At 60.3% G+C, this 14,824-nt stretch overlaps 1 protein-coding gene across 3 annotated transcripts in view; it reads right to left on the bottom strand.

The window, feature by feature from the left end:
- GNA12 (G protein subunit alpha 12) overlaps positions 1–11,618 on the bottom strand; it is an 86,907-nt gene extending 75,289 nt beyond the window's left edge. For 2 of the 3 annotated variants that reach the window (XM_040990045.1, XM_040990048.1), the window contains exon 1: positions 11,201–11,503. In XM_040990045.1, coding sequence (XP_040845979.1) covers positions 11,201–11,503 — 303 coding nt within the window. Of the gene's footprint in view, positions 1–11,200 lie in introns of all 3 variants that reach the window. The other variant, XM_040990047.1, reaches the window with a different exon arrangement.
- Between the last annotated feature and the right edge of the window lie 3,206 nt (positions 11,619–14,824).

Genomic DNA, 14,824 nt, shown 5'->3' with positions numbered 1-14,824 from the left:
CTGCAGCTCTCTGCCCAGGCGCGGTGCCTCCCGCGTCCTTCCCCGGCTCCTGGGCCTGCAGCTCTCGGGATGGTACCGCTGGGGACGTCAGGAGATGCTGATAGGCCCTGGAATTTGTTCTCTGCCCTTGGCAGCAGTGTTCTGATTCAAGCACGGCTCAATTTTTCTGTTTCCAAATCTAGAACTAACTTGGAAATCGAAACAAGAGCCAGATCCCCGGGGCACAATGGCAGCTTTCTTGCTAGAGTCTGGCTTTAGGTTTGTGGCTGAGCAGATGTGCCCACGGGCTGCTGCGAGCCCTCGTGTGGAGACTGGAGTACACACTCCCGTGGGCCGAAGCTAGGGTGCTGAGCCCAGCCTGTCCAGCGCCCCTGTAGAGTTCAGCAGCCGAGCAGAGCCAGGCAGGCCGAGCGGGCCGAGCAGGAAGAGGAAATCCCCCAGAGGGCCAAGTGGGGACAGAGGACATGCCCCCCACAGCAGCCCTGGCTCCAGCTTCCACGGCGGCACAAACCCAGCACACACCCACTCCACGCGTGTTTGTTCACTTGCTGTCCCGAGATGATTACTTTTGATGAGGCATCTGCTTTAATGAGTATGTTCTGGCAGTGCTGGCATGTTGGTCCAAACACAGTCCCATTACTTTATAGTCTTACCAAATATGTACCGATAAGGCGGCAAATGACCGGTTTTCTCATCTCCCAGGGAGTGCCTCCTGCCGCTCCCTCCCGCCAGCCTCCTCAGAGCTCCTGCTTGGCCAGCTAGCTCACCAGACTGCCGGGGAAAAGCACGGCCCTTCCTGCTCTAACCCTGGAGTCAGAGAACTTCCAAAGTGGCCACAGAAGTCAGAGCTGGCGCAGGCATCTCAGCGTGCCGGGAGCTGCGCGGTGAGGGGCACAAACTGGAACCCACAGATACGGATGCGCCGTTTCCTTCCAGTGCAGGGGCTGCGGGGCTCAGCGAGTCTTCAGCAGTCACCCCTTTTCCGCCTTGGGCCTGGGACACAGAATCTCACCTTGGGGCCTGGCACCGTGGCCTAGCAGCTAAACTCCTCGCCTTGAACTTGCCAGGATCCCATACGGGGGCCAGTTCTAATCCAGGCAGCTCCACTTCCCATCCAGCTCCCTGCTTGTGGCCTGGGAAAGCAGTGGAGGACGGCCCAAAGCCTCGGGACCCTGCACCCGTGTGGGGTCCTGGCTCCTGGTTTCAGATCAGCACAGCACCGGCCACTGCTGTCGCTTGGGGAGTGAATCATCGGACGGAAGATCTTCCTCTCTGCCTCTCCTCCTCTCTGTATATCTGACTTTGTAATAAAAATAAATAAATCTTTAAAAAAAAAAAGAATCTCAGCTTGCAGACCACCGGCCTGCTCTGCTGCCTGGCCCGCGGACACTGCACTACACCTCCCACACTTGGCCTCAGTGGCCCTTTCAGTCAGCCAAGGGCTGCCAGATCCCACACCACCTACCCGCTATGTCCCATGCTTTTCCTCTCTCGGGACACCTAGAAACCGACTGCCATGAGGAAAACTGTCTTTTGTACACCCACCCTAGGCACAGCCCAGCACAGGACCCCATCCCTCGTAGGGCCCCGCAGGAACCACCTGCTGGCTATCCCAGATGCTGCAGCCCATGGACGCCCAGGCCTCTGACTCCAGGGTTAGAGCAGGAAGGGCCGTGCTTTTCCCCGGCAGTCTGGTGAGCTGGCTGGCCAAGCAGGAGCTCTGAGGCTGGCACCCCACGCATGGCCAGGCGAGCGCTCAGCCAAAGTAAGGACAACGCTGACCGTGTTCCCTGAGACTGACTGGCCCTGTGGGACATCCTGACACTCCCCAATGAACGCCCGCTGAGGCTGGTCCTTGGCTGCAGGCCTGTGGTGGTGTGCATGCTAGATGGTAAAGCAGGTGCTGAGGGCCACAGACTTGCCCTCTGTCTCATTAAGCAGGCAGGGCTGGGTGCCAGTGCTGTGCACGGCAGGGCGAGCCTCTGCTGCGGTGCAGTATCCCAAATGGACACCAGTTAGCAGCCCAGCTGCCCTTCCTTTGGCTCAGCTGTCTGCTAACGCACCAGGGAACATGCAGACAGCGGCCCCAGGCCCTGGGCCCCTGCCCCCTGCGGGAGCCCCGGGCACACCCAGGTGAGGCCTTGGCCTAGCGCAGCCCCAATGTTCTGGACGCTGGGGAGAGAACCAGAAGATGGAAGATCTCTCTCTTTCTGCCCCTTTCTCTCCCTCTTCCTCTTTCCTTAATGAATGAATAAATATTCATTTGTAAAGCGAGCAGAGGTGAGTAAGGCCTTCTTCTGGCATGTACCTGGCACGTATTCTTGCCAAGAGTAACAACCATGCCTTGGCTGTGCCCCCGATGTGGCCCCTCCAGAGGGACTCGAGATGTGTGTCACACACACACACACACACACACACACTCTCTCTCTCTCTCTCTCTCACGGCTGCTGAATGCCCACTGCTTCCCACTCAGAAGCACAGAAGCCCTGATGGGTTATGGCTTGGCCATTATCACCCACACAAAGGCAGCCATTGTTCCTTCAGGCCACTTGACACAAGATGCAAAGAAGATTCTTTGTTTTCTTTGTCAAACCACCCAGCGACAGCACCTCCCTTGCCCCCCTCAGATGGGAAGTGTGGGGTCCATTATACAACCGCAACTTTCCTGGTTTGCAGCCTGCTCGGGTGATGACATCTGTGGATAAAACTGGTGTTGAACTCTTCAGCGCCACTGGAAGCCGACAGGACCTGTGCACGCACTCCCAGCTGTGCAGGACAGAAGGCACTGTCAGCTGTCCACAGAGCCCTGTACCGTCACGCACAGCCACGTTCCAAACTTCTCGGGACAGACGACAGAGGGGCAGAGGCTGCCCTCAAGTGGCTTGGTTAAAGTTATCAAGGCACCCTACCCTGACCTGAGTCCAGAACCCCACCGCTGGCTGCAGGGTTCTCTGGACACTGTTTTGGCTTTTGGTGTTGCACGGACCCCACCATGTGTGTCCTGGCGGAAACAGTGCTCACTTCCCTGGGGTCTGCAAACACAGCAACAGAGTGCCAGCAGCCACGTGCTTATCTCTCACCACGCCACGCCCACGTCTCTCACACCACGCCCACGTCTCTCACCACACCACGCCCACATCTCTCACACCACGCCCACGTCTCTCACGCCACGCCCACGTCTCTCACGCCACGCCCACGTCTCTCACCACACCACACCCACATCTCTCACACCACGCCCACGTCTCTCCCCACACCACGCCCACGTCTCTCTCGCCACGCCCACGTCTCTCCCCCACACCACGCCCACGTCGCTCATGCCACGCCCACGTCGCTCACGCCACGCCCACGTCTCTCACACCACGCCCACATCTCTCACGGCAACACGCCCACGTCTCTCACCACGCCACGCCCACGTCTCTCACCACTCCACACCCACGTCTCTCACGCCACGCCCACGTCTCTCACCACACCACGCCCACATCTCTCCCCACACCACGCCCACGTCTCTCACCACACCACGCCCACGTCTCTCACTACACCACGCCACGTCTCTCGTCAGGCCCAAGGGAAATTTAGGGACAGGCAGGCCTGGAGGAAAGTGAGGACAGACACACCAGGCAGGTGCCTTGACACCATACAATTCTTCATCCGCCAGCCCTCTGCGACTTGAATGCCCACTCTTAGGATCTGGGGTGTCCAGTGAACCCCTCGAAATTAGCAGTATGCACGTGAATCTCGCAGTGCAGCTGCATTTGGACTGCCCCTGAGCACTGGGAAACACGCGGCTCTGATGCGGACTCTGCTCAGACCCATGAAGGCGTGCCCTCTCAGCGGCAGATCAGCAGAGCACAGGGGGCCTCTCAGTGAGTCCTCCTGCGACTGCCTTGATCAGCCCTCCATGACATCTCTGCCAGAATGCAGCTTCCTTGCATCACTTCTCTGCCTCAGCACGGCGTGCACTCCCGCACGGCCCTGAGCGCGGCTGACGCTCCCGCACACTCCCGCACGGCCCTGAGCACGGCTGACACTCCCGCACGGCCCTGAGCGCGGCTGACGCTCCCGCACACTCCCGCACGGCCCTGAGCACGGCTGACGCTCCCGCACACTCCCGCACGGCCCTGAGCACGGCTGACACTCCCGCACACTCCCGCACGGCCCTGAGGACGGCTGACACTCCCGCACGGCCCTGAGCGCGGCTGACACTCCCGCACGGCCCTGCACGGCCCTGAGCGCGGCTGACACTCCCGCACACTCCCGCACGGCCCTGAGCACGGCTGACACTCCCGCACGGCCCTGAGCGCAGCTGACACTCCCGCACGGCCCTGCACGGCCCTGAGCACGGCTGACACTCCCGCACACTCCCGCACGGCCCTGAGCGCGGCTGACACTCCCGCACACTCCCGCACGGCCCTGAGCACGGCTGACACTCCCGCACGGCCCTGCACGGCCCTGAGCACGGCTGACACTCCCGCACACTCCCGCACGGCCCTGAGCACGGCTGACACTCCCGCACGGCCCTGCACGGCCCTGAGCACGGCTGACACTCCCGCACACTCCCGCACGGCCCTGAGCACGGCTGACACTCCCGCACGGCCCTGAGCGCGGCTGACACTCCCGCACACTCCCGCACGGCCCTGAGCGCGGCTGACACTCCCGCACACTCCCGCACGGCCCTGAGCACGGCTGACACTCCCGCACGGCCCTGCACGGCCCTGAGCACGGCTGACACTCCCGCACACTCCCGCACGGCCCTGAGCACGGCTGACACTCCCGCACGGCCCTGCACGGCCCTGAGCACGGCTGACACTCCCGCACACTCCCGCACGGCCCTGAGCACGGCTGACACTCCCGCACGGCCCTGAGCGCGGCTGACACTCCCGCACACTCCCGCACGGCGCTGAGCGTGGCTGACACTCCCGCACACTCCCGCACGGCCCTGAGCACGGCTGACACTCCCGCACGGCCCTGCACGGCCCTGAGCACGGCTGACACTCCCGCACACTCCCGCACGGCCCTGAGCACGGCTGACACTCCCGCACGGCCCTGCACGGCCCTGAGCACGGCTGACACTCCCGCACACTCCCGCACGGCCCTGAGCACGGCTGACACTCCCGCACGGCCCTGAGCGCGGCGGTATGCTCCCATGCTGCACTGAACTCGCCGCAGCACAGCTGCACGAAGGGCGGGGCCTGGATCACATTCACCCCACCCCACAACACTGGGCAGCACGCATCTGATGTTTTGTGGATTCTTTGTTTCAGTCTCAAGTACAGACCAGTCCTTCTGATGTAAAATCGGCAGCCTGTCAGTGCAGAAGGCAAGCCCACCCTGAAGGCTGAGGAGGCGCACGCAGGTACGGTGGTGGTGGTGCGCTCCAGTCCGCGCAGCAGAGCGCCTTCGCAGGGCACCGCACTCACTGCTAACTGGCTGTGAGTCTTCAATTAAAACGCCCAGGATCACCCCAGGGTCACACGTAGACCAGGGAATGGTCCCCAGCATACACACACACACACACACAGATCCTGTCACACATTCCCAGAAATACTAGTATGTGAACTTTAAGTGCAGCCCACTTAGGACTTGGAGGAAAGTTATCCTTAAAATTGTAAAAACAGAAGGTGTGAACTGAAGCCTCACTGGTTACAATCAGCCAGCAAAGCAGTCAGCAGGTGCAAGTCAATTTACTGTGCAGTCACGTGAGACAAGGGTCATGTGAGACCAGCGTCACGTGAGAACAGGGTGGTGATGACCAACCACACTAGCCAGCTCCACTGTGTCCCAGCCTGGTGACCAATCACAGAGCCTGATCCGCTCTGTCCCAGCCTGCTGACCAATCACAGAGCCAGTTCCGCTCCGTCGCAGCCTGCTGACCAATCACAGAGCCAGTTCCGCTCCGTCGCAGCCTGCTGACTGGGCACCTGGGGATGGAGTGGATAGGAGCACATTCTCACTCTGTCACTCACTCAGGAGGACAGTCACTCAGGAGGACAGTCACTCAGGAGGACACTCACTCAGGAGGACAGCGACTCGGCCCCCTCTTCCCCCCCGCCCTGCTGAGGAGGGCTCTGCTCAGGGCAAGCCAGCGTGGGGAAGCGGAATGAGGGGAGTTTTTGGCCGTCCTATCGCCTCCTGTGGGGTCTTCAGGTAGACCAGCTGGAAGGCACAGAGGACAAGCGCTCTGCTAGAGCCTGAGGCCTGCGGGGAGGACCGGACTCACGGTGGTAGGCACAGAGGGCCTCTGGGCAGTGCCCACACTCTCCAGCAGGTGAGCTGGATGCTGAGCTCGGCAAGGCCCGGGGGCTCACCCATCCTCTGCCTGGAAGGAGGGGGAGAAGATCCCTGGTCCCCACTCATGCAGCATCAGTGAGCCCAGGGAGGACACAGCCTCACTCAGGACCAGCAGCCCCGAAGCAGGTGGCAGAGCGCTGGGCCTAGTGGGGGACATATCAAGGCCACAGTGGCTCAGGCACCCAGGGAGCAATGTGACAGCCAACAACCCCGCTGCCAGTCCCCAAGGGCGGCAGGATAGCGAGAGGACTTGAAACAAGCATGGCTGGAAGCGCTTCAGACCTGGCGGAAGTTTGACAGTGATTCCACGTGGACACAGGAAGCTGAGCCAACATACATGACACGCAGAAGTGGTCTCGGACACAGACACAGGAGGTGCAGGGGCCGGAGTGTGGCCAGGCAGGGGCAGCAGCGGGCAGCTGATGGGCACTAAGAGGACACAGCAGCCAGCTCTGAGCGCAGAGCAAGCAACGGGGAAAGACAGGATGAGAGAGAGCGAGGAGCCGTGCCTGCAATGAATGGCTGGCCGGAGCTCTCTGACCAGAAGGGAAGCGACAGCAGAAAAAGCTCGAGATTTCAGAACATCGGCACAACAGGTAAAAAGAGACAATAAGAGTGGGCCTGGTGCAGTGGCCTAGTGGCTAAAGCCCTCATCTTTCACGTGCTGGGATCCTAGATGGGTGCCAGTTCTAATCCCAGCGGCCCCATTTCCCATCCAGCTCCATGCCTGATCTTCCAATAGAGAAAAAAAAATTTTTTTTTAATGCTTACTTATTTATTTCAAAGTGAGAGTTACAGAGTGCCACAGAGAGATGGCTCCTCCGTCCCCTGGATCATTTCGCAGATAACTGAAGCCAACAGCCTCACGGGGTGTCCCACACGGCCTTCCCCAGGCCACTAGCTCTAACCTGGAGCCACATATGCCCGGAAAAGCTCCTGCGCCCACATGGGAGACCTGGACGGAGCTCCTGGCTTCAGCCTGGCCCGTGGGGAGCCGACCCATCAATGAAAGATACTTCTTCATCTCTCTCTGCACATGTGTAACAGATTTGAAAACCAAAATTTCAAATTTGTCAAAATTCCAAATCAGTTATAACGGGGCCCAGCACGACAGCGTAGTGGTTAAAGTCCTCGCCTTGAACATGCCGGGATCCTATATGGGCACCGGTTCTAATCCCAAGCGGCCCCGCTTCCCACCCAGCTCCCTGCTTGTAGCCTGGGAAAGCAGTGGAGGACGGCCCAAAGCATTCGGACCCTGCACCTGCATGGGAGACCCAGGAGAGCTCCTGGCTCCTGGCTTCAGATTGGTTCAGCTCCAGCCATTGAGGCCGCTTTGGGAGTGAACCATCAAATGGAAGATCTTCCTCTCTGTATCTCCTCCTCTCTGTATATCTGACTTTGTAATAAAAATAAATAAATCTTAAACAACAACAATGGCAGATGAAAAGTAAAATGATGGACAGACAGAGCTGCACGCGAGGGTCTAAGGTAGACTTGTGGGATGGGACTCCCCGGAGCCGACGAGGGGCAGAGGCAACGCCAAAGGCACAGACATCCCCAAAGCTCACACACCAGAGAACCAGACAGACCCACTAAGGGGAGACAGCACAGTGCAGCCCCAGGACTGGAGGCACGCAAGGACATGCAGACACCTCCGGAGCACTCAGCCACACAGGGACACAAACCTCAGAAAATGGAACCCATGGGCCAGGGCTGGTGTGAGTGCTGGCTGCTCCCCTTTGATCCAGGGAGTCACACAGGAGAGCTGGCCGGCCAGCTCCGGCCGAGGCCATCACAGCCACCCGGGAGAGCTGGCCGGCCAGGCTCCGGCCTCCTGGCTTCGTCTGGCCCAGCTGAGGCCATCACAGCCACATGGGAGAGCTGGCCGGCCAGGCTCCGGCCGAGGCCGTCACAGCCACATAGGAGAGCTGGCCAGCCAGGCTCCGGCCAAGGCCATCGGTTGTGCAGCGAACCAGAGCATGAAATCTGTCGCTCTTGTTTTCATTTTCTTCATACATTCTGCCTCTCAAATAAGTAGATCTTAAAAAATGAAAAGTTTTTAGAAGTTATACAGAGAAAAGATCCTCAAAAAACTCAGGGCAAACACATATTATAGGGCCAGTGCTGTGAATCTGCCACATCCAACAGTCGGCACCCCTAGGTGCACTGGTCCGTGTCCCAGCTGCCGCATTTCCCATCCAGCTCCCTGCTCATGGCCGTAATGGGAAAACAATGGAACATGGTCCTAGTTTTGGGCCCCTAGCCCAAGTGGGGACCTGAAAGAAGCACCTGGCTTCAGATCAGCTCAGCTCCGGCCACTACGGCCACTTGGGGAGTGAACCGCTAGATGCAAGATCTTTCTGTAAACCAGACTTTCTAATAAAGCAAGACAAAAAAATAAAGAAATCTTTTTTAAAAAATACATATTATGAGAAAACAATGCATGGACTTCAATGCATGACACCAAAATAAGTTTACATTTTAATTCCACTTTCGGCAGATTTGCTGGGGTGTCACTGCATAGCCCCTGAGCGCAGGAGTCACTCCAGGAACCAGGGAACTCTCCGAAAACACAGAAACTCCCCAAGTCTAGTCAGCAAAGACAACACTGTGAAAAGAGCAAACACTGACACGAACTGGAGTAAATACCAAAACCCAGCACGTGCAGACCCGCGGACACAGCCGAGGCCGTGTGCGGCGGGCAGCACTCAGCTGCTCATGTTAGCGAGGAAGAAAGGCCTCCGTACACAGCCCAAGTCCCTACTTCGAGAAACCAGAACAAAACGAACAAGATGAATGCACAGCGAGCAGAAGAGACGTTAACGAGCCCAAACAAGCGCAACTGGAAATGGCAGAACCACAGAAAAAATGAATGTGATAAAAGGTCGGTCACTTTTGGTTAGAAGGAAAAAGTCCAGAACACTGACACACCTGAAACGCCAAACCAGCTCGGGGAGGGACAGGATCCGTCCACACCGCTCTGACCTGGCACAGCACCGGACCAGCTCGGGGAGGGACAGGATCCCTGCACACCGCTCTGACCTGGCACAGCACCGGACCCTCTACAGGCAAGAAAGGAGTGCAGAGCCCCCAGAACTTGGAGCACCCAGGCACAGGCGCCCAGAGCTGAGCAGGCGGCTGTGTGAGCCACCACGTGCAGCAAAGCACTGTGCAAGCGCCAGGCACTTCGCCAGCCAGCAACAAGCCCAGGGACACTGAAATGCAGGTATGACACCAACCACGGCTGCTTTAGAAAATGAAGACCTCTGTGCTCCGGGAAGGCCACGGAGAGGCCCCACAACCACCGCCAAGGCCTGTGCTCCAGGAAGGCCACGGAGATGCCCCGCGACACACCGCCAAGGCCTGTGCTCCGGGAAGGCCACGGAGATGCCCCGTGACACACCGCCAAGGCTGTGTGCCAGGTGTGCAGCCACACAGACACAGCCCAACGCGGGTGGAATACTTCAGATTGACAAAGGGAAGAAATCTAAGCTTTTCAGCAAACGGTACTGAAACACAGGAGGGTGGCACACACAGCCCCAGGGGCCACGGGCAGTGACAAAGGTCAGTTTCTATGTTATGCTTGCAATAACAAAAGCACAGAGAATGGATCAGTCGCTGCCAAGGTCAGAGAGAGGGGTCTGCAGGGTGAGGACAGCATGTGGTGCCCTGCATCCCGGTGGGGGTCGAGCGGATCCAGTCATGCTGCTGTGTGATGGGATGCAGGCACCCATCGCATGCGTGTAACACTCACACTGCACAGGACTCCATGTGAAACACACAGGGGCCGGGCACGTTCGGGTCCCAGTTCTGCCACCTGCCTTCTGGATTTTAACCTCTCCGCACCCTTGTGGGCTCCGTGGGCCAGAGCCACGGCAGCCTTGCACAGCGCCTGTTCTGGGAACACCAGAGCTCCAGGCAGACACAAATATTCCCAAATGTCCCCGGAGGCTCTCCAGGCCGCTGACCTAAAGAAACACACCCAAACAGCAATGGCGGAGCTGGGGATGCAGCAGGACTGCTGGTGTCTAAACCCAAAGGCAGCTTTGGAACCGGTTACTGAACCACTCACAACAAACCAAGTGAGTTCGGCGTGGAACTACAACCAGTAAAAAACAAAACGAAACAACCTGGGAAGGAAAACAGTGGTTTCCCAAACATCCTTCTGTTGATAAGAAAGTCGGTAAAGTTAATGTTTACAGGCATGGGGCGGGGGGACGGCTTAACACACCCCAAGTCAGATTCCCAATGGGGTCAGGGGCGGCCGGAGTAGGGGTGACTCCCGGATCCCCTTAGCGCCCTGGCAGCTGGCGTGGAGGTGGATGGAGCCCTGTCGCGCCCAGCTGGGGCAGATGGGGTGATGGGTCCCGCGCTTGGCTCTCTTCCCGGAGTGGCCCGAGGTCCCAGAGGTTACGGCAGGCCTGCTCAGCTCTGCGCCCGGCGTCCTGCTCCGGGGGACGCCCCGCGTCCTGCTCCAGGGAACGCCCTGAGCCCTGCGTCCCGCGTCCTGCTCTAGGGAACGTCTTGCGCCCTGCGCCCCGTGTCCTGCATCCTGCTCCAGGGCACGCCCTGCGCCCTGCGCCCCGCGTCCCGTGTCCTGCTCCAGAGAACGCCTTGCGCCCTGCGTCCTGCTCCAGGGCACGCCCTGCGCCCTACGTCCTGCTCCAGGGAACGCCCTGCGCCCTGCGCCCTGGCAGCCGTCCGGGACCCCGTCTCCTCTCCAAGGGGGGGGCGGGGGAGGGCAGGCGGGAGGCTCCGGCCAGCGCTCGGGCTCCGCGGGCAAACAGAGCCGGGGACAAAAACAAAAAGCAAGCAAGCCAAGCGAGCGGAAGGCGGGAGGGAACCCGGAGGTCCGCGCAAACAAAAACAACGATGCCACCGCGGCGGCCGGCCCGCAGGTGCGCGTCCTCACCTTGAGGATGTTGTCGAAGATGGTGTCGCGGAACTCGAGCAGCGCCTTCTGGTCGAACTCGCGGCCGTGGATGATGCGCATCTGCTTGAGGAAGGTGGACTTGCCGCTCTCGCCCGCGCCCAGCAGCAGGATCTTGACGAGCCGCCGCACGGCGCGCCGCTCCCGGGCCAGCAGCGCGTCGATGTCGCGGCTGCGCCGCCGGGCCTCGCGCTCCGCGTCGCGCGCGCCGCCCGCCCTGCGCTCGCGGGCCCCGGCCTCGGCCGGCAGCAGGCAGCGGCTGAGGGTCCGCACCACCCCGGACATGGCCCCCCTCAGGCCGCGGCCGCGCCCGCGCCCCGCCGGCGCCCGGGGGCCATGGACGCCCCGCCGGCGAGGGCGAGCCGGGCCGGGCGCCGCGCCGCGCCCACGTCCGCCGGGGCCGCCCGCGGAGCCCGCGGAGCCCGAGGAGCCCGAGGAGCCGGGGCCGCCCGAGGAGCCGCCCGAGCCGCCCAGGCCGCCCAGGCCGCCGGACCCGCCGCCGCGTCCAGGCCCGCACTCGCCGGGCCGCGGGCGGGGGAGGGGCGCGGCGCGGAGGGGCGGGGCGGCGCGCGCGCCGGGCGCCGCGCATTGGGCCGCGGGCCGTCCGTCACGGTCGGCGCGCCTCCCGATTGGCCCGCGGCCGCCGCCCCCGGGGCGGGCGTCCCTGGGGCCCTGGGGCGGGGTCGGCGCCCAAAGAGGCGGGAACTTCAGGGTGGCCCCGCTTCTCATTGGACGCGCGGGACGAAGGGTTTTTTTTTTTTCCTTTTCACAGAATGAAAGGGAGGTGGGGCCGTCGGAGAGGCGGAGCCGCCGTCCGCCATGGCCAATGACCATTGCTCGGACATCGCGTCAATCACGCTGGGCGGGCTAGCGATTGGGGGGATTTCTCGGAAGGGGGCGTGACCACGAGTGCCAGGTGTACAGAAAAAGCGGCGTCCCAGGGTTCCCAGGTCGGGTCAGCCCCGGAGGCCGGACACCCGGAGCAGCCGCAGGGCCGGGAGATGGCCAGAGGCCCAGCCGGCCGAGACCGCGGTTCCCAAGCCGCCTTGGCTCCTTCCGGCGATCCTGAATTCCTGTCGAATGTTCCTTTGAGAGTCCCAGAGGGCCCTGGGGTCAGTGTTGCTGGGATCCTGCGCTGGGCCGCTTGCTGGCTGGACTGGTTCCACGAGCTTTTGGGCATTTTGTTTTTTGCCTTGTTTTGCTGTCCTTGGCTTTAATTTCCAGGGCTGGAAAATGGGGGGGAAGGGGGTGAAACACAGCAACTACCTCAGATGCTCGTGGAGCTATTAACGGAGAACAGCGACCCCCGGGTTTCTGAGACATGTCACCTGAGCGGGTTATAGGTTGTTGTTGAAGATGTACTTGTTTTTATTTAAAACGCAGATTTACAGGTAAAACGGAGAGAGAGACGATGTTCTGTCAGCTGGTTCACTTCCCAGGACTGGTCCATAGCCAGGAGCGACTTCCGGCTCTCCCAGGACCACAAATAGGGATCTGGATTGGAAGTGGAGCAGCCAGGGCTGGAACCAGCGCCCACCTGAACCCGACACGCCACGGAGAGTGGCCATACAGCTGCTTCACTTCTTCCGGAAGGCCCCTCAGGTATCCCTTGAGCTGTCTGTGTGGTGTGGTGTCCAGACCCCACTTGGCAGCTGTGCACGGGGGTCACGGTGAAGACGGGCAGGGCAGTGGACTGAGGGTGCCATGAGGGACCCCAGACCTGGGCTCCGTGTCACTGCGGGGTTCCACTCGCAGGAGGCGATTCATGCCATCTTGTGGAGCTTCCTGCAAAATCCTGAAAGCATGCCCAGGGAAGACAGGAGGTGGCACGGACAGTGTCCCAGCGGGACGGCCTGGCTGGAGGTGGCATTCCGTGGGGTGCCTCCCCTGTGGATCGGAAAAGCAAGGCTGCTTCTGGGTGGCAGTGGCTTCCCACAGAAAGCCAGCCCTGCTAGCATTTTGTGAGGGAAGGCAAAAGGAAGTAGGAAAAGCCTGAGGGGGTGTTGGCTAATTCAGCAAAGGGAATTTTTTTTTAAAGATGTATTTATTCTTATTATGAAGTCAGATATACAGAGAGGAAAGAGACAGAGAGGAAGATCTTCCGTCTGCTGGTTCACTGCCCAAGTGAGCGCGACGGCCGGTGCTGCGCCGTTGCAAAGCCTGAGAGCTGGGAAGCTAGCTCCCCACGTGGGCGCTGTGGGACCTGCAGCTCTCTGCCAGGGTGGAAGGGCCGCGGGAGGTATTCCACACAGGACCAGCTCCAGGATGCTGCTGACACCCAGGGCACCTGCGGCTTTGCTTCGGTCCCCTCAGAGCTTTGGGAGTCAGGCTGCAGATCTGGGCGTGCAATAGCAGCGTGAGGAGGGCCACAAGAGGGGCAGTGCCCTGTGGGACACCAAACAGGACAGCCTGGGAAATGGGTGAGCGGTCCAGCCATGCAGACGCAATGATGGGCATTGGCGAGGCCCAATGCTGCCAACAGGTGGCCCGTGCCGAGCCGTTGTGGACTCCTGGGCCGTGGCCAGCCGGAAGGGAGGGGCCTGTGGCAGGGCTTGAGCCATCTGTGAAACCACAGGCACCCTGGAGCTCTCCCAGAAGGGGACAACCCCGGGACCCCCGCCATGCCTGGCTGGGTGGGAACTGGGGAGGGGTCAGTGGCCAGAAGCCTGGGCTCAGGGACTCCCGAGAGGACAGACGCATAGGGACAGTGGCCCTGAAAAAGGCAGTAAGAGATTAGTTGATTTTGCTGGAAAAAAAAAGTTTGAGAAGTGTGCCTGTAAGGGGATCTTCAGAAAGTCTGTGGAGAGTGCATGTTACAGGGCCGCACCGTGTGTGGTAAGGTAAGCCCCTCCTGTGGTTGCCAGCATCCCCCATGGGCACTGGGTCAAGTCTTAGCTGCTCCACTTGCGATTCAGCTCCCTGCTGATGGAAGTTGGCTCAAGTCTTCTTGGGACCCTGCACTCAGTGTGGCAGACCCGGAAGAAGCTTCTGGCTCCTGGCTTATGGATTGGCTCAGGTCCGGCTGTTGCGGCCATTTGGGGAGTGAACCAGCAGACGAAAGATCTCTCTCTTGTCTGTCTCCTCCCGGCTCTCTAACTCTGCCTTTTAAATAAAAACAAATAAATCGTAACTAAATCTTTTTAAAATGTATGCTGTGCAAAACTTTGCGTGGATTACAAACACGGTCGGCACTGGAGTAAACTCCTCATTTAGCCCCCCTTTCCACGAACTTCCGGAAGTATGCCCGTACACTGCCTCATCCCGGATGGCAGCTCCTCTTCCCGCTCAGCTCCCCGCAAGCGCCTGAGAAAGCAGGGCACGATGGCCAGGGGCGTGCTCCCTGCACCCGGGGCGGAGGCCGGGAGGAAACCTGAGGCTTCCAGCTCCTGGTCTTGGCTCAGCCCGTGCCATTTCGCAAATGTTTGGGGTCTGAACCTACGGTTGAAAACTCTCGGCCTTAAAAAAAAATACGAAAGATAATAACTTGGAAAGAAATGTCAGCCCGCAGAAGGAGCAGCCTTTTGTGAACACAGCGGCAATGACAAGCGCTGGGTGTGTCAGGACGAAAGCTGCGGCAAGGTGTCCGTGAGTCTCCAGGGGTTTCTG

The sequence above is a fragment of the Ochotona curzoniae genome, unplaced genomic scaffold, assembly GCF_017591425.1.
Source record: "Ochotona curzoniae isolate NIBS_2020 unplaced genomic scaffold, NIBS_Ocur_1.0 contig_54, whole genome shotgun sequence".
Lineage (NCBI taxonomy): Eukaryota > Metazoa > Chordata > Mammalia > Lagomorpha > Ochotonidae > Ochotona > Ochotona curzoniae.
The sequence above is the reverse complement of the archived record's forward strand: the minus strand, read 5'-3'. Positions and strand labels throughout refer to the sequence as shown.